Source organism: Hylobates moloch, unplaced genomic scaffold (genome assembly GCF_009828535.3).
Source record: "Hylobates moloch isolate HMO894 unplaced genomic scaffold, HMol_V3 SCAFFOLD_13, whole genome shotgun sequence".
Taxonomy (NCBI): Eukaryota; Metazoa; Chordata; class Mammalia; order Primates; family Hylobatidae; genus Hylobates; species Hylobates moloch.
The window spans coordinates 66,122,302-66,146,092 of record NW_026652288.1 but is presented as its reverse complement, the minus strand read 5'-3'; the positions used below and the strand labels follow the sequence as shown (position 1 = coordinate 66,146,092).

At 42.3% G+C, this 23,791-nt stretch overlaps 1 protein-coding gene across 3 annotated transcripts in view; it reads left to right on the top strand.

The window, feature by feature from the left end:
• Window positions 1-11,583, top strand: part of CLRN1 (clarin 1) — a 48,410-nt gene extending 36,827 nt beyond the window's left edge. For 2 of the 3 annotated variants that reach the window (XM_032173848.1, XM_032173849.2), the window contains one exon: window positions 9,567-11,176. In XM_032173848.1, coding sequence (XP_032029739.1) covers window positions 9,567-9,832 — 266 coding nt within the window. In that variant the 3' untranslated portion in view covers window positions 9,833-11,176. Of the gene's footprint in view, window positions 1-9,566 lie in introns of all 3 variants that reach the window. The other variant, XM_032173850.1, reaches the window with a different exon arrangement.
• Window positions 11,584-23,791: the final 12,208 nt, after the last annotated feature.

The window sequence follows — 23,791 nt, the reverse complement described above, 5'->3', positions numbered from 1 at the left end:
GCCGTCTAGCGCTCCAGCTTCTGAATGAAATTCTGAAGAACAGCGCATTTGGAAGACAAATTATTTGACAGATCTGACAGACGACCAAACTAACAGCATTTGACTCAGAGAATACAGAATTTAATCCAAATTCCAGATCTTATCTCTGCCTTTGGCCAGGCCTAATGCAAGGAGAACCTGAGCACACAAATATATGCGGGAATGATCAGGACCTGTGCCTGCATTCTATTCTGTCTCACCCACCTTCAAATTTGTTGTAAAAGCATGGGCTCAATAAAGGTTTTGTGAATCAGGGAAGGAAGAAAAGGGGAGAAAGGAAGGGAAGGAGCCAGCTCCAGATCTGTGTCTTGCAGAGGATAAAGGCCGAGTGTTTTTAGATCACCCAGTGTTTTCTTAAGCCCCCAATACTTATTTTTAAATATCAAAATGTTCAATAACTCAAAAAAAAAAGTTACGACAACAAAACATATTTGAGGGTCAGATGGACTGACAATTTGTGACCTCTGGGGATAAACAGGCCACTTTGGAATCACAGACTTCCTAATTCCCTTAAATCTCATATCGTACCCAGAAGCCCTTGGAACTTTGGAAGGTGTTTATTAACTGTTGTAATGTCCATGCAGACCCTGGCTCTAAGCCCCGGTTGTGTAAGGGTAGGTTTGTAGCCCTTATCCCAATCATTGTAAATGTGAGCCAACGCATCACACACTCAGAGGCCAGAGACTGTATTAGGGGTCCTTTATTTCACATACGAGTCACATTCCATTAAGAGACCCCAGAGGTCAGCTCTCTTCCACTGACTGGTTCTCCTCCCTTGTTTCCCTTGCCAGTGTGTGCTGCCCAGGTGGCAGTGCTCACCGTCAGCAGAGAAGAAAAATGCTTTCCTCCTTGGACCTATTTTCTCTTTTTCTCCTCCCTACTCACATTCAGGTTCCTTAAGCTTCCCCGCTCCTTGTGCTGAAGTCATTCTATGGTCATTTCTTCAACTGTCTACTTCCCTGCTGGATGGGCACCCAAGACTTGGCATCCTGGGGCATGTAGAAGGGGGAAAGGGAAGGGAAGAGAAAAGAAGTCCTCCCAATTATCTATCTGGACCTTTCCACACTGCCCAGAGTACTGCTATGGGCATCTCCTTATGTCTCCCGATGCGGTGCATGCCAGACCCCGCAGGTAGAAAAGGAAAGAAAGCAACCCATTGGACCAGGCCAGCAATGGCTTCAGTCACACAGCTCGCTCTTACTTATGGCTTCATATTCTGTTGCCTCCTGAACCAGGCATTTCTTCCATTCTCATAACCTCCAGTTTAGTTTGTATTCCTCAGCATTCTCCATGTAATATTGTTGCATGAAACCCACGCAAGTCAGCCAATTTGCTCTTTCTCATCTTGTCATTTATAAACTGATGCTGAGAAGTCTTTTTCCCAAGGTAGGATTTTAGTAATACCTTCATCATCCCCCATAGTTCATTTTGGGCAGTGATTCTCTTCTCTGACCGTACATTATAATCATCTGAAGAACTTTCTAAAACTACTGATCTTGGGTCTCACACAACACTAATTAAATTATAGTCTCTGGGGGTAGGGCTTGGGCACTGCTCTTTTACCTTAAGCTCTCTGGAGTCATTCTAATTTGTAGCCAGTGCTGAGGGCTGCAATATAGGTGAATATATTTCACATATTTGTCAAACATTGACTGAGTGCCCACTATGTGCCAGCCATTATAATAGGCACTGGTGATCATGGTGAATCAGGCACACAGTGCTGTCTTCATGGAGCTTGTAGTCTAGTGGGAGAGTCAAACAAACGTGTATATCAATAATTAAGTGATTACAGATTGCAATAATTACAATGAGGGTGATAAACAAGTTGCTATGAAAGAGAATGGTAGCAGAGATCTGGCTTTGAGATGGTGGTCAGGGAAGACTGCTCCAATAGCTGAGTTCTAAAGCTAAGAAGGAACTGAGAACCTTCGCAGAATGTCCCAAGTAGAAGAGAAAGCACACTGAAGACTCTAGGGAAAGAGGTCTGCTTGTTGTAGGAACTGAAAGAAGGCCAATGTGGCTAGGGGCTGGGTAGTGAGAGGAAATGGCACAAGGAAAAAATGAGGTTAGAGAGATCAGTTGATACCAGTTAATGTCGGACCTTAAACATTAACCATGGTAAGTCTTTTAGAATTGATTCTAATTGCGATGAAAAGCTTTTGAAAGATTTTAAAAAGATGTCTGATAGCTGATTTACCTCTTTAAGAAATGTCTGGTGAAAGACAATACTATCGCATTGGAGATGGAAAAAGATGAATGGATTCTAAAAACATTCTGAAAGTACATTCAAAATGTTTTTCAGGCAGCTCATGCAACTAATAAATAGTGGTGGCATTATGGATAAGACAAGGGAGGAGCAGGCTTGCAGTTTAGGGCAAGAAAGAGGTGGGGAGAAGAGCTCAGCACTAAAAATCATGTGTTCCTTTTGGGGCACATCGAGTCTGAGATGCTATGAGACCATCAAGTGGAGATGTCAAGTAAATAGTCAGTTACATGAATCTGGAGTTCAGTGAAGAGGTCTAGAAGAAAGACGTACATTTGGGCATTATTCAGATATAGATATTATGTAAAGCAATAAAATTGGATGAGATCACCTAGGGAGAGAATGCACATAGATAAAAACTGACCTAGGACCAATTCCTGAAGAACACTGACAGTTAATTTTTTGGTTTAGGAGGAGGAGAAGCCAGCAAAAGACACTGAGCAGCAATATCCAAAGAGAAAGAGGAAAAAGGAAACTGGGAGATTATGGGTGTCCCAGAGGGAATGTTTCAAGAGTACTGTCAGCAGTGAGCTTTGTGTAAAGGTGGCCACCTGTAATAGAGGTGCAGGCAGGTGAAGGCAGAATAGGGAAAAGGGGGTAAAAAAACTTCCCTCAAGATTTGTAATACAGTGGAAGAGAGAGAGAGAGAGAAAGAGAAAGAGAGAGAGAGAGAGAGAACTTAAGGAGGTAGAGGAAGACAGAGAACCAAAAAAGAGGGAGCTGAGTATAGAAGCAATTAGATTCATAGTTTTTAGTTGCAGCAGTGATATTTGAGTGGGGGCCTTTTATATATTCCATTCTAGATGTTTCCCAGTTGATGGGAGAGAGTCTTACCTAGATCTGCATGTAAAAGAGAGTAGGCCAGCTGGCAGACTTAACATGGATCAGTGGTAGAACATCCTAGTAGTTCTGTGAATACTCTCTGAGAATGACATGAAAGGTATTGGTTCAGGCCTTTTGGAGGTGATAAAAACCACCAAAATGTGGACTTATTGCAAATTGTATTTGTTACCATTTGCGATGATTATAATTATTCTCTTATATATAGGCTTTCTTACACACAGCTTCTCTTACACATAGCATCATGAGTTATGCCTTCTCTTACATATACTGTCTGCTATGAGTTATGCCAAGCAGGGCAAACAAAATTGCTGCCTTTCTTTAAAAACAGGATGCTCCTAGTATGGGCCTAATTAATTATGATAATTACAGCTATGGCATGGAACATAAGCACATTCATATACACAAAGACAAGAAAATAAAGAACAGTTCAAAAACAGAACACTTACATTATATATCAGTTTCAGTAGGAATAATACCCTGGACTCTGAAATATGTCTGGGGCACATTATTCTGCAATTGGTGGTGAAAAAAATCTGCATCTTATCTCTACGCCAATTCTTATGAAGGAGCCGTTTTTCAGGAGTTCAAGAAAGAGACACAGGGATGTCCAGTCATCAAAGCCACAGAGCCTGAGGAAGGATAAAGGATTTGTGGCAGGAAAACCCAGTAATGAAAATATTCTGCTAGTTTCTCAGCATAGAACTTAGAAAAGAGGCCACAGAAGGAAAAGAGAAGTAATGTTAGACGGCTGATGTTGGCAATGGGCAAAGAATTTCATTTTCATATGCAGGGCAGTAGCTAAAGGGGAAGTGTTGTGAAGAATCACATTCCAGGTCATTAATGTCCAGGGTGTGGTAGGAGGACTGTGTTGCATTTATTTTGTACATGGCCTAGCCATGACCTTGTGCAAGGAAATGCTTAATCATTTTCTATCGCAGTTGCAAAGAGATTCTTACCCTACTCAGAATGTATGTCTTCTCTTCTGTTTCATTTAGAGTCACAACCCAAGTCCTTGCTTTGACCTCCAAAGCACCACTTTATGTATCCACTTCAGAAACACACACAGACAACTCACCTATTTCTGTCCCTTACCTTCCTCTCCTCTTCACTCAAACCACCTACTTCCTTTACATTCACTCTTCCTTCAGCCTGAAATAATCTTCCTCCAAATATCTACCTTCTCACTCCCTCGCTTCTCTCAAGATACACTTAAATGTTACATTCCCTACGAGGCCGCCCCTGGCCATCCCTCCCCAGCCTTCCTATCCCCACCTCTCTGCTTTATTTTATTCTCCTTAATATATCTCACACTCTGATAAACCATTGAATGTACTTATCAAGCTATTGCCTCTCTCTCCCTTTCCGTTGTCTCCATCACTGAGGGCTCTGTGAAGAAAGGGATTTGGACCTGTTTCATTTAGTGCTGTACCCCCAGTTCCCACAACAGTGCAACAGGCACTCGATAAATAGTTGTTGAATAAGTGAATAAAACAGAAGTAGCTGCATATTTTCTGGTAACAAATGACATCCTTCTGAAAATGTCATATTTTCAGACATGATTCTGAAAATAAATTCAAATTAGATAAACATTGTATTTTTAGACCATTTGCTCTTTGCATTAATCATCCTCAGTAACACAACATTTGTAAAACTTAGGTTAGATATGGGCTCTTCAACTTTCCATTACAGAAGATAAAGTGAAAAGGCTAGACCCAATGGTGTTATTCCTTCATCTACATCTATCCTTTGGAAACACATGACCAAGTTGCTTGCCATCACAATCTCAAAATCTACTCTTTGGTATTAACTCACTTCATTTGTCCCTCTGTCTCTTTTTAGATGGTAGCCATCGGTCTCTGGAGCAGTGTAGAGTCAGAACAACTTCTATTTGGGGAAGAAATCATTGCTGGTGACCTTACTTTCAATTACTAACTTTCTAGTGACATTTACATAATTTTAGAGAAAATTAACACCTACACTTGTAAAGTTGTGGCTTTCCCACACCTATTTATCATCTCTCAATATTCCTTGAAAAGGAAATTATCAATTTCTCATTCTATATTGGCAATGAAATGCCCCTAATATCTGTCACCTATAAGACAATTGAAGATGATGTGTTGAAAGCTTTCTGAAAATGCTGATCATTACTTTAAATGGAATTGAAATTCCAATTTATTATTTCCCAAAATATGATCTTACTGATCATAGGATAACATTTCAGAGATTTCTTCCCCTTTGAGGACCCAAACCCATAGGACCTCTGGACTCCCACAGATCCTGGTAGGGTGTTCCCACTCATAAAAGCATAGGTGCCCTCAGGGTCATTCAGGGATGAAGAAGCAACTCTCATTGGCCATGTCCTACGTTCTCCATATAGTAAGGACTGGAGGAGACCAGTGCTCAATTCTGCAGTCTCAGACAGCTGTCAGAGGAGAGTCATGAATGTGCAGTGTCTAGCACATTACAAACGTTTGTTAATTGACTGATCATTCATGGTGTGACAGCCCTATAACTCAGCTATCCTATTCAGTCAGAAATTAACTCAGTAATCAAAGTCATTAAAAGGAAGAAAAAAAAAAACCTACAGTACCAGCCAGATGGTGGGGAAATCAGACAGATGAAAGGAAAAATGGCTGTAGGTCATTGAGTAAGACGCTGGGCAGCAAAACCTGGGCCTTGTGCCTGGTTTTACTCCAAATTATAGCTCCAGCAAGGTTTGGCAGGATTTCCAAAGTCCTGGTTTATTCTAACCTTTCTTGGGAGCAGGAGAAGTGTTGGTCAGATGGACAGACACATAAGGAATCTGTCCAACTGGCACCATGTGAATTTGGGCTCTTGGTGTACATGGATAACTGGGAAAAAGAGGAGAGAGACATGTAGGACTGATCCTACCATTTGTGAAGTCTTGGACAGAAGTATGAATGCAAACCCACTTCTCTTCCCCTGCCTGGCTCCACTGCACACGGTAAAGAGCCTCAATCATAGGTGTGTGGACATTGCACCATGTATCCAAGCTCTGACCATGCCTCTTGAAACAGCTATTCCTCAGCCAACCTCTGACCCTGGGAGGACTGACCCAGGAGAAATGACCACATAGGTCTTGAAAATGGGCTCAGGGCTATTTACGAAGTCAATTTCGGGGTCCCAGGAGTATGGACTAAAATGTGAGTCAGGCACGCCAGACGGGTATGTTCTATTGACTTCAAGGATTCCTCGTGCTGTGGGAAGGAACCTCTCCAGAAGAGAGACAGAGCAGAACCCTCTAAATGTGGGGCACAAAGCAGGAGCCCCTCTTGCTGGATTCAAAGTGTCATACTGGAAGAGTGCAGGTTGAGTCCTATTCTCATATCACTCATCTCCCTGACATACTTCTTTTATAGCCTTAGCAGCCATGCCACAAAGAGAAACTCTTCATGCGTATCTTTTGGTCCATAAGTCATAAATAGTTATCCTTGATCCCATGTCTTTTTTAGAGCCATGGACAGAGAGAAGCAAAAATATCCCAAGTTCACACTGAGTTGTCTCCCTTCATATCTCTTAGCAGTCACTGAAAGGTTATGAGACTCAGGCTGGGTTTCTATCCTCTGTCCCTGAAACGACAATGTTGACCTCGTGATCAACCCTAGAATCCAGAGCAAGATCTCAGACTGTCCTCTCTACTACTAGAAGCACACTTTGTTTTGGGGGCTGTGTGCTTGAAATATTAGCTATGGCAAAAGGCTTTGAGTCTTATGACACCCCAAGTAACTTTTACTTTAGGAATTTGAAATACAGCCTTGCTGTAATGCTGTCTCCTTAACAAAGTAGTACCTTTAAAATATTTAACAACTTGAAAAGGAAACCGAGCTTGAATTTTCCTTTCAGGTGCTCAGGAAATAGTGTTTCACTTCTGTCTGAAATTCACCATCTCCTCAGACAAAGAAGGCTCTTATGGTAAAAGGAATGGCACTTTCTCCACAATTTTCGAATAAAAGATAAAGAGAAAACAGCACTGCAGCCTTTTTGTTAGGATCTAACAATAAAGAAATAATATGATTTTGCCAGGGGAGAGCTCTGGTTTTAAGCTCAGAATACAAAAATAGGCTGACAAAATTTTACAAAGGAATATTCTCAGCTACCACTCTGAGGATGGTAGAAAGTGAAATTTCAAGAAAATTATATTATTTGATTATTTGATGATGATTAAGCTGATGGGCCAGTCCTATGTGAAATTCTAAAGTAGAAGAAATGTGATGTCGCCTTTTCTGCTCACCTCTCCCCTCATTCCTACCCCGAAATCTCTGCCTCTACCCCAAACCCAGCCTGACCTTTGGGAAAGGAATGGGGGCTGTCACTTGCACCGTAGCTCCTCCTGCCTGCAGTGCTGTCTCCACACAGTCCAGCCTCCCTCTGCTCAGCTAACTTTTCCTATAGCTCCTTCTGGCTACTTCTAAGGAACCTTCCATAATGCTGCCCACCCTCTCAGTAACAGCCCCTCTACTATCCCTTGATTACATGCACTGTAATTGGTTAGTAATTGATTTTATGTCCTAAGAGCAGAAATCATGGGTGTTTTCTTTAATGTTTAAATCTCCACAACTATCCCCCATATAAGTCTAAAGAATAAATGAATGAGTGAATTAATGAATAGAAACTCAAGCCATTATGTTGCCACTGCTAGGATATTTGGATTAACTTTAACTGAAGAGTGAAAAGCATTTACCTGTCCTAAAGGAGACACAAAATTAGTGGGAGAGTATTTGGAGAAAAAAAAAGACACTGTAATACGTTCTTTTGTGTTGCCTACCCTGATGTAGTCAGGTGTTCCTGATACGGGGTGGGCTGAGGATTTGAAATAAAATTGCCTAATTTGACATAGTAAGTGGAGGAATCAGGATTTGAAACCAAATTGGTTTGACCTAAATCAAGCTATTATGATAAGGACTTGCAAGAAAAAAGGAATCCATAAAAACCACATGAATAGCTACCAATTAGTAAGCATTTATATGTGTCAATTACAACACCAAATGCAAATCACGCTTTATTTATATTAACCACCTTTTATAGATGAAGAAATTGAGACCTGAATATTAAAATTGCCTACTTTTACATAGTAAGTAAAGGAATCCGGGTTTGAACCCAAATTGGTTTCACCTAAGGCAGAAAACCATTCCCAGCAAGTCTCCTATTAACTGGAACCCTATTTTGGTGGCCTGGGGTATAACAGTAGCTGTGGAAGCGCTGTAGAGTCCTGGCCATCCCGTGTGCTCCTGATCTGGTCCCTCCTGCCACCTGCTTCTGCTCCCTGTGCCATCCGCCCATCTGGAAGTCTCCCATTGTCCATCTTCAGGGGAGACACTCACCAGAGTTTCCAGCTTCCAGCCAGTATGGAGTGCCCCTGTCTCACAGCAATCTCACTGAAATCACAGCTACATCTGTTAAAATTAGGCTACCAATGAGTGATAGATGAAGGGGAAAAATAACAATAGTGTACTAAACAAAACAAATGTTTATTTTTCTCACACATAAAAATCTAGAGTTTGAAGTCCAGGGCTGGTCCAGAGGCCCCAAGGATCTGAGATTTAGACTCCTTCTTTCTTGTTTTTCCACAGCATATGGCTTCCATTTCTGGGGCCACATTGGTCCAAAATGTATGCTGGCGCTCCAGCCATTGCATCCATATTTCAGCCACAGGAAGGAGGAAGTGGGGAAGAAAGGACAGGCCCCTAATACCTGTATAGTTCAAGAAGACTTTCCCGCCCATACATCCCAACCACCCTTAGTTGAACAATGCTGTCTTAATTCAAGACACTCACATGTCTAGCTAAAAATCTGAATTCTGTTACAAACAAGGAGAATAGAGATGTGCGCCACCTCAACACCTTATCCATAGCTACCTTTGCTCAGGTTTTCCTTTGTGCAGCTGTGGCCAAGTGAAAGCTGAAGGAGCCGTGGTAACCCTTCTGAAGGGAGGCCTGGGGCCTTTCACAAGAGGCCGCATGATTGGTATTTATCCTGCATGGCCTGTGAAGTACAGAGAAATATTTTCTCTTGAAGCCACATCTAGCAGTGGCTGCCTTGTAGCCTGATTCCACCATTATGCCTTTAAAGTGCCTAGCAATTCAGCCTTCACATCACGCAAAGAGGAATATCTCCCAGTCTTTGTAAGATCAGCTTAATTCTAACCACCTCCTTACCCCCCACTGCACTCCTACACACACACACAGAAATCTTCTTCACTCAGAGCAGAACCATAACCCAAGCACTACCACCTGGAGACTGAAGAATCAGGCTCATGATTACAAATATGCAATAATTTTTTTTGTGGATAATGTAAATGGGGATGATGGTAAGAGAATTCCTTGGTTTACACATTGACCCCCTTCCCTGTCCCTTACAATCAGGAAATATTTGTCCCAACACGTTGTTTCTTCTGTTGCAGGCTCCTGTGGCTGTCTTGTCATGATATTGTTTGCCTCTGAAGTGAAAATCCACCACCTCTCAGAAAAAATTGCAAATTATAAAGAAGGGACTTATGTCTACAAAACGCAAAGTGAAAAATATACCACCTCATTCTGGGTCGTTTTCATTTGCTTTTTTGTTCATTTTCTGAATGGGCTCCTAATACGACTTGCTGGATTTCAGTTCCCTTTTGCAAAATCTAAAGATGCAGAAACAACTAATGTAGCTGCAGATCTAATGTACTGAAAGGCAAACCTTTCTATAATTTTACAAGGGAGTAGACTTGCTTTGGTCACTTTTAGATGTGGTTAATTTTGTATATCCTTTTAGTCTGCATATATTAAAGCATCGGGACACTTCGTGATAATGTTTACAAATTATGTACTAAGGATACAGGCTGGAAAGTAAGGGAAGCAGAAGGAAGGCTTTGAAAAGTTGTTTTATCTGGTGGGAAATTGCTTGACCCAGGTAGTCAAAGGCAGTTGACTAGAATCGACAAATTGTTACTCCATATACGTATACATATAAAAGTGTAAGATGCCTTTCCATCAAAAAGAAATCAAAGGCACATGGAATATATTTTAATAAAAACAAATTATATTTCTAATATATCCACACATTTGTTGCCAGATTTCAGAAAACTGAGCTGCAATCGCTTTCCTAAGACAGTAGTGTATTAAATGAACATCTATAAAATATATCAACACACTTTTTAAAAAAGTTTGTTTAAAGTATAGTCTTAGGCCAGGCATGGTGACTCACACCTGTAATTCTAGCACTTTGGGAGGCCAAGGTGGGAAGATCATTTGAATTCAGGAGTTCGAGACCAGCCAGGGCAATAAAGTGAGACCCTGTCACTAAGGACAAAATTTAAAAAATAAAATAAATATAAAATATAGGTTTTTAAAAAGCATAGTCTTATTTAACCATGTCTGTTGGTCAAAACTTGCAAACTCTAAAAGAAGGAAAGAAGAAAAAACCAAGCTTAGGGTATTTTTCCTCCTCTGCCTGAGTCCCAATTACATTCACGACAGTACTTTCAATGAACATAATTGTTAGGACCACTGAGGAATCATGAAAAATGATCTCTACTAGTACATTTGATGCAAAATAACTCATTGGGGGCTGTTTTTCTAGCTATAGTGTCTCGAGTACTAATATGCAATTATGAAAATTATATTAAATCTGGGATTATGATGGTATCACTGTGTCATTTTGGTCTGGCTGTCACCCAGCATGACCCAGGTCAACTTTTTTTTCCCTGAATTACCCATCAAATTGATCTGCAGCTGACTAAAGGCCACAGCTGAGCCTGGAACTGACCCTTCCTTCATCCTCAACCTGCTGTCCTCCAGAAAGCACCAAGGAAAAAGCAGAGAATGACAGCAAACAGATCACCAGGCCTCTGAACACAGGTGCTGGGTACTCAGCAGCCCTCATATATTTGAAAGTACTCCTTAAAATAAAACACTGTTTCCCTTTGGAACTATTTACAAGGATGAAACAACCATATACCTGAGAACTAACTTGCTCTGGTGTCAATTCGCTATTCGACAGCAGACATCAGGACACACAGAGTTTCCAGATGCTGGTTTTTCCCCTTAAATCAGGAAATACACCTGGAGAATTTCTAGAAGACTACAATTCAGTCTAGCCACAAAGGGGATGTTTTTTGGTAACAGGCTAGAGCCCAGTTCTGTAAGTCCTCAGCTAAAATGGTCCAGTACAAAAGCACTGGAAATGAGGAGTGGGCTGGGAGGACAAGGACCGTCTCCTGTGTGAGGAGTTGGCTGGAGGTCCCCAAGGCCAGGTACCCCCTGCACTCTCATGGGATTCCTCTCTGTTGTCTTGGAGTTTTGAAAAACTCCTTCGAACACCAGGCTTTTTTTCTTTAGAAAACAAGTCTCCAATTGTTCTCTGTTCTGTAAAAAGAGAAAGACAACCTGGAGCAGCTGCTGGAAAATCTAATGAGAAGGAACTAAGAGGCAAACCCACCATGTTCCCTGGCTGGAAAGGAGAAGCAGGGCTGTGACAGACACTCAAAAGGAGGTCCCTGCAGAGCACACCGCACACAAAATAAAGCAGGAAACAACCTGGCACCAGCAGCGCACCAGTCTCCCTCTCTTCTCGCAGATGAAACGCATAGTCCCCAGGTATATGGGGAGCCCTTAGAAGAAGGGTCTGGCCAGGATGCTCATTGGCGGCTCCCACTCGGTGGGAATCAAAGGCCCCGGGAATGACATTCATTTTGCTGGGAACCGCCCTCCTTCCCCAGGTGGCAGCCAGCCTTCTCACAAGGTCGCGGGGCCCCCTGCTGGCCCTGGGGAGGCGAACACCATGCCAGGTGGGGAGCCTGTTTCATTGTCTCAGACACCTTCATGTCATCAGTGAGAACATCAGTGCTCATGATGCTGCCAGAAAGAATGGCAAGAAGAATGTATGAACATCATCCTAGGTTCGTCCAGGTGGACCCAGCCAAGGCAAGACGTGTTCACCGGAATAGGAGCAAGCTTCAGAATGAAGCGAAAACAGATGCAGATGGTGCATTAGAATGAAGAGGAGGGGCACTCCTTACATCTGGGCGTCTTACAGTTTGCAGAGGTCTTTTGCTCTTGTGGTCCCATCTGTTCCTCCAGGGAAGCTGCTTCCATGTCACATTCCAGGTATTCAGGCCCCTCAATGAGGCCAGAGTATCACACATTTACACAACCAAGGCAAGGGACAGTGCTATTATTCTCCTCTCCCTCTGCCCCTTTACCTGGTAAGAGGCTAGGAGAGGGAGACCACCACCCCTTCTTAACCCTGGTGGAGACAGAGGGTGCACACTGGCAGCGGTAGGGTGCACCAGCTCCAAGGTAAGCATGGCTTGCCGCTAGAATGGATATTTATCCCAACCATTTACCTAGAGAAACCTGAATGAGAACAGAGGGGTAGACTCCAGAGGGTGGAAATTGGGGCAGGGGTCGGGGGAGGATTAACTTGCCTCTCAATTTTCCTCACCCTCTCCCCTTCCAATAAGATCCAGTGTAGTTAAATCAGTGCAGCTGTTATAATAGAAATGCTGCTTCAAGACCAGGCCCAAGCCCGGCCATGTTTCTCTAACGGCCTTGCTGCCCCTCGTCCCTTCTATTTAGATATCCTGGGGCCTGTACTAGTTCCGTGCTCAGTATCTACTCTAGAGACGTGCCCATTCTCAAGCCCCGTCAATGTGGCAGTTGGTCCCGGCTCAGGGCTGATGGGCCACCACCATCAGTGACAAGGGACACAGCAATGCTGGTCAGTTTAGAGTAAAGGGCAGACAGAAAGACTGGGCAGGACTGGGGTTTCTGCTTTTGGGCCAAAATCCCCCCTCGGAAAAAGCCCTCTTGCTCCTGTAAATATTGATGTAAACCAAATTAAATTATATTTTGATTTACAGACTTAGTGATAAATTCCCACCTAGGCAATCAGACACATCCATGGGTGTCACAGCTCAGAGCTGGGATTTACTAGCCCATTTGGAAAGTCCAAAGACCCAAGGCAGAAATCTCCAGACTCTCCCCTGCCAGTCCTGCTGGACAGTATCAGGCAATAGTTATAGAGACCCCAGGGTGGAAGTGAGGTGAGGGTTAGCTATGGTGCAGTTAAAAGGCAAGTGTCTTAAGATATTGTTTCTTTGCTTGAATCTTGGTCTGAGGGATTTTGACCCACTCTGAAAGCAGTAGACAGAATGAGTTACAAGTTGGTGCGCCCCTCACTCAGCAAAAGTCCACTCTTCCCTCTGTGAGCCACGAGCCCGATTGAAGAGAAGAGTGAGAGACTTGGGAATTCCTGCTAGCAGTGTTTCTCTCTCCTCTGGTATAGTTTGTAAGAGGGTTCACAGAGGAGGAGGCTTGGGCCCCTCAAGTAATTTAAGCCAGTGCCCCTACCAGAAACATGCAATTTCGGGGCACGGCATCTGCCACCCTGTTGTTGCACTCTCCTCAGGTTCCAATTTATCATGAACTTTGCCTGTGCAAAAAAGTGTAGCATAGCTAATCCAGAGGTGTGGATTCCAGGATGCCATGGCTATCTGATTTGCACTTAAATTTGCCATCTTTCTATTTAGCCAAGTGTAATGAATCGTGTGCCTTAATATAGGGAAGGACGGTGTCTGCTGCACATCCCAGGCCAGAAGCTCCAAGAGAATCAGCTGTATAGACTTTCATTTGCTGCCATATAGCTGCCCCCTTTGCCCTGCTCCTCTGCAGTCAGTCACCCTTTCCCCCATGGAAATTCTATGTGGTTTTCACGTTTCCTCTTCTCTGGCACACAGTTAAACAGCTAAACTACATTTCCCAGTCTCCTTTGGAGTTGGGGCCATGTGAGAATGGCTGTACCAATGACGTGTTGGTTGAAGTGACCTGTGCCATTTTCAGGCCTGGCCCTGAAAAACATCCCATGCAATCCTCCAGCTCTCTCTTCTTCTGATGCTGCATGCAGCCTTGGAATCTGTGAGATCCAGACGGAAGGCTGCAAAACTGGGGCGGGCCTCCTGCCCTGCACTAGAGTACAAGAGTAGTAAATAAACTTTCCCTGTAAAGCCACTGATTTTTGGCGATTGTGACTGTAGCTTAGCCTAATTTAGCCTAGCCTAGCAAATAGGACCCCATTCTCCAAGAAAGCTCTTCTGCTGTCTGCCAGGGAGATGTTTCTCTAGGGCTCCCAAGGCATAGTCTATGCCAGTGCACCTTGCACCATCTCCACTTGCTCCTCTCTGTGCCTCTGTCCTTTGTGGCCCTCTGGTCACATTACCCATCACCCACTGAAATGAAGACTGGAGAGTGAATTGTCTACATCAATAACTAAAGAGGTAATAAACACTTTTGCTTATGCTGCTGTCCTTCAAGATTCTTTCCAAATGTGGGTTAATAAACCCTTTTTCATTATTCAAAAAGGATTTATCTTGCATCTCCTACAGATGTAGCTGTGTGTAAGGCACCAAATATTGGGACAGCGAATGTAAAAAGGGTAAGAATACATTTTTTTTCTTGTTTTTGGTTGAGAGCAGAGAATAATATCCTCTAAGACTTTCTATCTTTAGTTTCTGTTTAAAACTTCAGTATAGTATTAAGAAAAGGCTTTTTAAGTTTACCCATAACAGGAAAATCTGATGAAATTTTATAACAAAGGAAATCATTAAAAAAAATAAAAATTATCCTAGAGTTTCAATTTTCACAAAATGCTGTAAGAACTGTTAATTAAATAATACTGAAAAAAAAAACTTTAAAAGAATGTATCAGGAAGAGCGACTGGGAGATAGGAGGGAGGCTTCCATCACCACCCAGATCTGGGAGGGTTCCCTCTAGGAGGCGTGGCTGCTCCCTCCTCCCTAAGGGGCGGGGCATTCAGATGAGGAATTTTCCGCAGTCCTGCGTCAGACTACATGTTGAGGTCCAGAGAAATGCTTTTCCTGCTGGTTGGTGGAGAGGAGACCTGCTCCATGCTGTCAACTTGGTCCTCTTCTGGGCAGAAATGAGGAGGCATTGGGTGCTGACTCAGTTTCCCCAACGTCCTCTAGTGCTGGAAAACGATGGTACTTGTTCTAGCAGAGATTCTAGATTTATTCTAGGAGTACCTCCTCTTAAATTTCTGCCCATCTCCAACCCTTGGTATTTTCTAGCTTATCCTGCAATAATGTCACTATTTTAAACCTAAACTAGTGACTATTGAACTTAAAAATCACTTTTGTTCCCTGGATCCAGAGTCACCTACTTCTCCCCAAAGCTGATGAACAGTTACCTGGACTAAGCAGAGGTTTCTGGAGTATAAGGGAAGCAAAACAAGCACAGGGGAGCACGAGAGCATATCCAAAAGAACCAGTGAAATATCCTTTCACCACACACAGTAACTGGAAACTCCTTCTGATTTTTTCTAAGTATTTAACAAACTTCATAGATGCCCTCCACCCTACACAATATGCTTATGTCCTTTGAAAAATACGTAAATATAAAAAAATAGAAAATGCACGCATGTCCTGTCAATTACCTCTCTATCCTTTACCACAAAGGAAAAGCTTCCTATTTTACTTAAGGTTTCAGTCAGGAAGCATTTAACATGAGAAAAAAAATCTACCTAAACTATCCTAAGCAAAGAGCGAGAGAATGAGAATTAGAGATCCAATGGAAAGATACAGCAGCATCTCCCGTGGCACTAGGGTACTAGGGGAGTAAGTGCATTCAGACCTCACGAAGGGGTGGATCCAGGAGTTGCAAAGTCAGTAGAAACAAATTTCCCTTCCCTCCCATTCCTCCCCTCACCACTGTATTGGCATGGCATGCATGCGGGTGTGAATGTATGAGTGTGTATGAGAGTGTGTGTGTGTGTCTGTGTGTGTGCGTGTGTGTGTGTGTTGGGGGGGGTCTCCCAGAAGAGGATGTGAGCTTGGCAGATACCCCAAAACTGTCCATCATGATTGGTAAAATAAAGATGTGATTCTGCATCCTATACATTAACATTTATAGGAGTCTTTACATACAGTTTTATGCCTTATAATGACTGACCAAATTGTCTTCCCAATTTCTAACCCATTTTATTGTTTTATAAAATCAGAGAAAGACATTGAGATTTTTCCACAGGGTTTAAATTTTTTCTGTGTATCTAATTCTTCAATATATCAGTTGAGTGACTGATACGTAATTTAAAACAAAAACACTCTAGATGGTTTCTAGTGAGTAGACAAAGCAGTTTTATTAGTATTTCTAGACGTCTCTTCTATTCTAACATGGGTTTTCATTCTTTCCCTGGTCTTCCCTCACCCACATTATAGCAGACCTATGGCCAACCCCACACATATATAAGGAACAGGGCAAACCAATTGGGCTGAGCTGAGATTATTCTGATCAAATTTACAAACTCACATTTCTCTGTAAGACACAGACATCAAGCCACCTTCTCCCCTCTCGCCTTTCCCCCAGCTGTTCTGTGAATCACAATACATTCTTTTGCTCAGGAGACATGTGCAATGTCTTTGCCACACAAATCTAGAGACTCATTTATACCATAGCATACTTGTCCCTCATTATTTTCTGGAGACTCAATATCAATTCAGAAAGATTCAGTTGCTGAACTCAAAGTGACACCTCTTCCAGCCTCATGAGTGGTGTTTTGCTCATGACGTAGTCCTGCAGCACCGCCACAGAGCATCCTGATTCTGAAGGATTCTTAGAAACATTTCCTTCTGGTCTCAGTATCAGGATTAGCTGTTCTTCTGCCAAAGAAGGGTTTTGTTTTTGTTGTTACATGTTTGTCCTAATGGATCATATCATCACTTGCTGTGGATTAGTCACTGCAAAGCCTGAGGTGACTTCTGTGGCTCACCTGTGGCAGCATCTAGAATTTCATGGGTGTCTTTTGTGTGCTGGGAACTAGATTTATTCCTGACTCAGTTGGGTTCTGATGCTTTTTATTCCATTTTTTTCTTACTCATCTATCTTTTCAACTCCTAATTTATAATCTTTCCAAGAATCACATACACCTTTGTAAGCTGCTTTAAGTTTTTTAAAGCAAGGGATACAAATTTTACAAATCCAAATCTTATCATCATACCATACTAAAGCTACATGAGAATAAGAAGAAATGTAAGTAAATTATAATCCAATTCTCAAAATGCTTTTACGTCACATAAATTGTTTTGTCCACTGCTAAATCTTCTTCCCTAGAACAATGCCTAACATGTGCTGAGCACTTACTAACTTGAATGACTATGGGCCAATTTCAATCCTCCTTTCTGTTGCAGAGATCTGTTTCCAACCTCAGCTGAGGTTCCCATACACAGTCAGCTTCCTGCCATTGCCATTTTCCTTAACTTCCATCTAACTCTAAATCTGATGGAGTTTTCACACCTTCATTTTGAAGGAGGTGACTATTTTGAGTCATAAGATCTATTGTCCTGCAATATCTTCCTGATCCTTTGCCAGTAACTGCCCACAGCACTCGAGAGAAGATGCTGATGCTTGTTCTAAAGAATGAATCAAATGACTCATAAGATATTGATTAAGCTTCAACCATGTGTCCTGCATGAAAGAAAAACACAGGGCATAGCCCCTGCTCTTAGAACTCAAATCACTTTCCAAAAATCACAGAAACTATACTGCTACTAAAGTACAGATTGTTTTCTCAGTAAGTAAATTCAAGTTAAACCAGCTTGATGAAATGGAAAGGGCACTAGGTTTAAGCCCAAACTCTTCATCTCACCAGTTCTGTGAGTCTGGGGTGCCACCTAACTTTTCCTGAACTATGTTTACCTATGAGAAACTAATCTGAATGTCTCCAAACTGCCCCCATATATGCACATAAATAACCATCACACTAGCCTTAATTTCCAATTTTTGCTGGCTCTTACAAGCCCCTCCAAGTAGAGAACCAGGGCATTGCTCCCCAGCCCTGCCCACTCCCCACGTGCCTCCCCTTCCATTCTGGAGTTTCTAAATCCTCCTATGTACCCAGGAACAAGTCTGTCATCCCAGTTTCCACATCAAGGCAGCTCATAGCTGACCTGCTCCTGAGGCTTCTGTGAGAAGACTGCTTGGCTGCAGCAAAGGATTTGTTCACTGAGGGATGCTCTGCAACCCAGGGTTCTAGAATGCACTGCAGCCTGGGGTAGGGTGGGGTCGGGGTAAAGAACAGCTCCTCCCACTGCTGTGGCACTCCCAGTCTTCTGTGCCCCATCCGCCTTGCTTCTGTCTGAGATGCCACATGTCTGCTTGCATTCTGTCTTGTCACAGGTCCCTCTTTTCTCCTCTCCAGGTACCTAGCTACATTTCCCTCTATGATCAAAAAGGAGAAGCCTCATGCCCATCAGCTCTCATTAATGTCTTATCAATGCATCCAGAAGGGTCCCCAGCCCACATTGTGTAGAGTCAGGATTCAATACACAGTTGGATTATCCACTACATGAAAGAGGATCCACCCAAAAGATCTCTACAGGGCCAATGATTCCAAGGAATCCTGTACTTCCTTGGGAGCACTAAACCACCAGATGGTGCAGCGCATCGTAGGAGCATTTATTTCCGCTGTGCTCTTGTGAGCAGAGGGGTCCAGGGCCCACCATAATCAGTTGGGCATTCGCAACTCCGTTTTGTACATTGTCCCACCATGCAGACCAAGGAGACAAGAAGATGAGCAGTCAGTATTTTAAGCCTCACCATGCCCTGCTCATTGTTAAGCTTTCTTTCTCCCTTTTCTCTTCTTCTTTTATATTAGCATGACTTCTCTTTTTTTCTTTAAGCAGTAAAAGGTTGATATCATATTTTTAAAATGGCTTGCTTGAGAAATTGGAAGTTTCTCTGTAGGGCACCTTGAGGGCTTTCCAAATCTGCTCCCTGCTCAGAAGTTCAAAGCTATATCTTCAGTACCTCATGAGTTGCAAATACTCTGGATTCTAAGTCAAATTAATCACTGTCTTCAGCTGAAGTATCATCCTGACACCTAGGGAGGACTGTGTTGATTTAGCAAACTGATAGAGCCGAGGAAGGCACAGGCAATGCTGATTTAAATCTATCCAACCGTGGAGAGGTGCTCGGTGTTCTGACGGAGGCTAACTCTGCAGCAGCAGCACAGAGGATGCAAGCACAGATCCTGGAAAGGGAGGCCTTCTGCATGTCAGAGTTTATCCAGCAGATCACTGAAGGAAAATGACACAGTCCGATTTGCATTACAGAACAACATGCTGGGGCCTGTCGAGGAGGGATAGGAACAGAACCTAGTCAACCAATGAGAACATTTTACAGAAAGTCACCCAAAAGATTATGAGAGTCAGACTCAGACAGTAGATGGATGCAGAAATGTATATCATGTAAACGTGTAGTCGAGATTTGATGATGGATCAAATGTAAAGAGTGAGGAACAGACTATTTGAAGTCAAGCTCTGTTCTGAATTGAAATCTCTCCTACTGCAGTAGCTCAAATATTAAGTTGATGAAAAAGTAATTGTGTTTTTTGCCATTACATTTAATGCCAAAACCCACAATTACTTTTGCAGCAACCTAATAAAATCTGTCTTGCTGTTTTTAATGAGTGTTCAATGAAAAAAAAAAAAATTCTATTACGCACAGACAAGCCACCCAAATGTTACAAGTGGATGAGGAGTGAAAATACTGAAGGTAGAAGTGAAGCCTCGAAGTGGGACCCAAAGTTCAGTGAGGCAATCGGAGATTTCATGCAAGAGTTCAAAATGCTTGGGTGGTGCCTCAAAGGGCTAGGAGCAATAGCCAGCTGAATGAGGTAGAGTAGGGTCAAGGAGCCAGGTCTTCTGCCTTCAAACCCAGTGTAGCTAAGCTTGCTTGGTACTGCAGTGTGATGTGGCTACTTACATTTGTGAGGATGCCCCTATGTGGACAAGCACACAAGCAAACTAAGTAGCCCCCTGCATCACACGATGTTAAGCAGAGGTGTGGGGAGTTGAAAGCTCTTCACTTTCTTCAGAAAATCCACTTCCTCCTCTCTTTCCCAATGTATACAATTTCTTTATCAGGGAAAAATATATTTTATTATGTAATGGAATTAAGGCTACACAGTCACTCTGGGAGAGGTAGAGATCTACAAATTCTCATTTTTTTTTTACAGTGTCAGTGATTGCTGTTGGAATCTTTTTGAATGACTAATTTTGACTGGAGAAAGAATGGAAACAAGGAAGAAACCACAATTTACCTTTCACCCTGAGGGGGTGAAAAGGGCACAGATTTATAAGACTAAAGCACCAAATATTAAACTTTGTCAATTTTGCCAATAATAAAATTGCTTACTTAAGGCTCTTGTAAGAAAGAGAAATTACTCTAACAAATTTAAGCAAAGAAATGAATGTACTGAAGGAATAAGGTATTTCTCAGAGTATGAGGATTTTTGACCTCCAGGAGTCGGGAAGGAAGACTCGAGTACCCCAGGTATGTCGGTGGTCTCTCTACAGACCTCAGCCACTAGTAGGACTCTGTCATTGTTATATGACCCTTGAGTCAAAATGCTATATCCCCAAAAGAAATAATCAAGCTTGTTAGGGATAAGATTCCATGCCTGAACCAATGAGCTGTGGTCAAGGTTGGGGTCCTGTGCAGATTCCTGGGGCTCCCTCTGTGAGAAAGGAGCTGGTCAGATTGGGGCAAAGTACACAGCACACTGGAGCCCCCTCCCTGCCCTATTTCTCAGCCATGTGGCTCTTCACCCTTTGAAACCCCAAGTCTCCATGACTTTCTTTGAATCCTCACAATGATCACATAAGGTAGGCTAAGCAGGGACTCTGCTTTGATGCACTGATGCCTTCTTCAGAGGGAGGAAGATGAGGCTTACAAAGGTTAGTCAACTTACCCAAGGTCGCAGGTAAACTAAATAAGGGAGGCAGGACTTATCCACATCTCCTGGGCTGCAAAACCAGTTATGTGAATGTGGATATGGGGGACAAGTGACTGAACCAGTAGAAATACACGAGCAATAGGTGAGTGGGCGTCCATATCAGAACCACCAGGACTGAATGAATGTGCTTACTTGGGCCCCCCAACCAAGCTGTTGACAAGAAGGCAGGGAGAAGGGCAGGAAGGACAAGAATACAGATGGAAGAAGGGGAAAGGCAAGAAATAGGCTCAGATCAAGAGGAAGGTTTCTCGAGTCCGCATATAAGCACATCTGTAAGGCATCCAAGGCAGAGGCTATTCATGGCCCCCCATCAGTTATCTTCCCTTTCCTATGCAGTAATAGTATTCTTAGTAGAATGGATGGCTGTCCAACCTAAGGCTACATTTCCAACCTCCCTTGCAACCAGCAGCCACATGATTCTGGCCTAAGGGATATGAGCAAAAGTAACATGTATGAATTCGGTGTCATGCCCTTGTAGGTCACATCCTTTCTCCCTTTACCCTTTCTACATTCTGGAATGCAGAGTTAATGGCAGGAAACAAAGCAACCATATTGGACCATGAGATGCAAGCCAAGTATGAGGATGGCAGGGAAACAATGTAAGGAGCCTGGATGCCTCATAATTGAGAAACCATCACACCAATCCTGTCAACCCAGACTTACTTTCAAGTCTAAGAAATAATTTCATAGCAGTCATAGTAAAGAAATAATAAAATACCATATATCATGCATGGTGTTATAGTCAACATCCCATAATTGCTAAATGCTTTCATGATTAATATACTGGCTAAAAATACAAAATAAAAAGTAGGTATAATTGGCCGAGCGTGGTGGCTCACGCCTGTAATTCCAGCACTTTGGGAGGCCTACGTGGGCGGATCACGAGGTCAAGAGATAGAGACCATCCAGGCCAACATGGTGAAACCCCATCTCTACTAAAAATACAAACATTAGCCAGGCGTGGTGGCATGCACCTGTAGTCCCAGCTACTCAGGAGGCTGAGACAGGAGAATCGCTTAAACCCAGGAGGCAGAGGTTGCAGTGAGCAGATATCGCGCCACTGCACTCCAGCCTGGTGACAGAGTGAGACTCCATCTCAAAAAAAAAAAAAGTAGATATAATTGATTAGGGAATAAGAATTTATCTGCTCTTTATTTATATATGTAAAAATTATAAATGACTATATATCGATAACAATTATTAATAATGTATATTCAATCAATTAAAATTTTTAAATGCTTGAAACTTCTGACACAACTGTTCCTCTTCAGGAAATTTTTTCTCATAGGGAAACTTCTTCCCGGGTATTTTATAAACCCAGCTATGATGACTGTAATGATATATTTTTGGCACTTACGTGAGCTTTTTCATGGACTAAATTTCTTTAAAGTATAAATTTTTAATCACTGGTTAGGAACATTAAATATTTCAAACTTTTTGTTATGGAAAATTTCAAATATATACACGATTATTGAAAGTAGTATAATGAATCCTAGGTACTCATTACATGTATTCAGCTACCAACTCCTGGACAATTTTTCCAACCCTCCCCATCTGGATTATCATGAGGCAAATCTCAGACCTCATATCATTTCATCCATAAAATTGTCTCCCAGGACTCTCTTTTGAAAACATGATCACAATACCATTATCACACCTAAAAAATAAATAAATATTTTTTTATTATCAAAATGTAGTGTTTAAGCTTCCCCAATTATCTCATAATTTTTTTTTTGCAGGATCCAAATAAATTCCATACATTGCAATCAATTGATATGTCTTTTTTAGTGTATAAGTTACCAGGACTTTTGTTGGAAAGATAAATATGCTTCTAGCTCATTTAGGTCACTGTTCCCTGGGATCTCTCTATCACAACAGCAACATCTAAGCCCACAACCATTGCAGCCCCCAGCTTTCAGGGCAAGCTCATGGCTCATCACTCTGGTTCCGAGGCCTGGGTTGACCCAGAGCAAGAACAGGAGGGCTGGGGTTCAACATCCAATCCTGTCTCTGGCCAACACACTTCCCAATCCTTTTCAAGACTTCGCAGAGGTACCAGATTCCCTCTAGGAGCAGCCCAGGCCTGGTTCACCTACAGCCTGGAATTTCTCAGGTTGAGAAGGAGCTGCTAATTAGTCAATTTTTAAAATAAAGTTACAGGGACCTAAGAGACGATCTAACTCAGGGATCAGCAAACTTTCTGTAAAGGGCCAGACAGTAAATATTTTAGGCCTGGCAGGCCATACAGTCTCTGCCCCAGCTATTCAACTCTGCCGTTGAGTGTGAAAGCAATCATAGACAACATATAAACAAATGAATGTGGCTGTGTTTTCACAAATCTTTGTTTATGGACACAAATTTGAATTTTATATAAGTTTCATGAAATATATTACATAATTATATGTTATGCTATGAAATAGAATATTTTATGTTATGAATTATTCTTTTGATTTTTTCCAACTATTTAAAAATGTAAAATCCACTCTTAACTTGCAGGCTATACATAAATAGATAGTAGAACAAATTTGGCCTGTGGGCCACAATTTGCCTTGATCTAACCCAACCTTCTCATCTGTTGCTGAGATTTAAACTGGAGACCAGAGAGGTGAATTAATTCACCCAAAGTCACACAGCAAGTTGATGAGAAAGGCCAAAGTTAGAACCCAAGTCCTCATCCCTTAACATTTACAAAGGAATACTTTAATAGCAAGAACAGTATACTCATGAGCCATTTGAAAGGCCAAAGACAGAGAACCTGAGCTTAAATCCCAAGCCATATGGATATATCACGACAATAGAGAGCCTGACTGCAGTGCTCGTTTCCTAGTAACCACAGCCTCT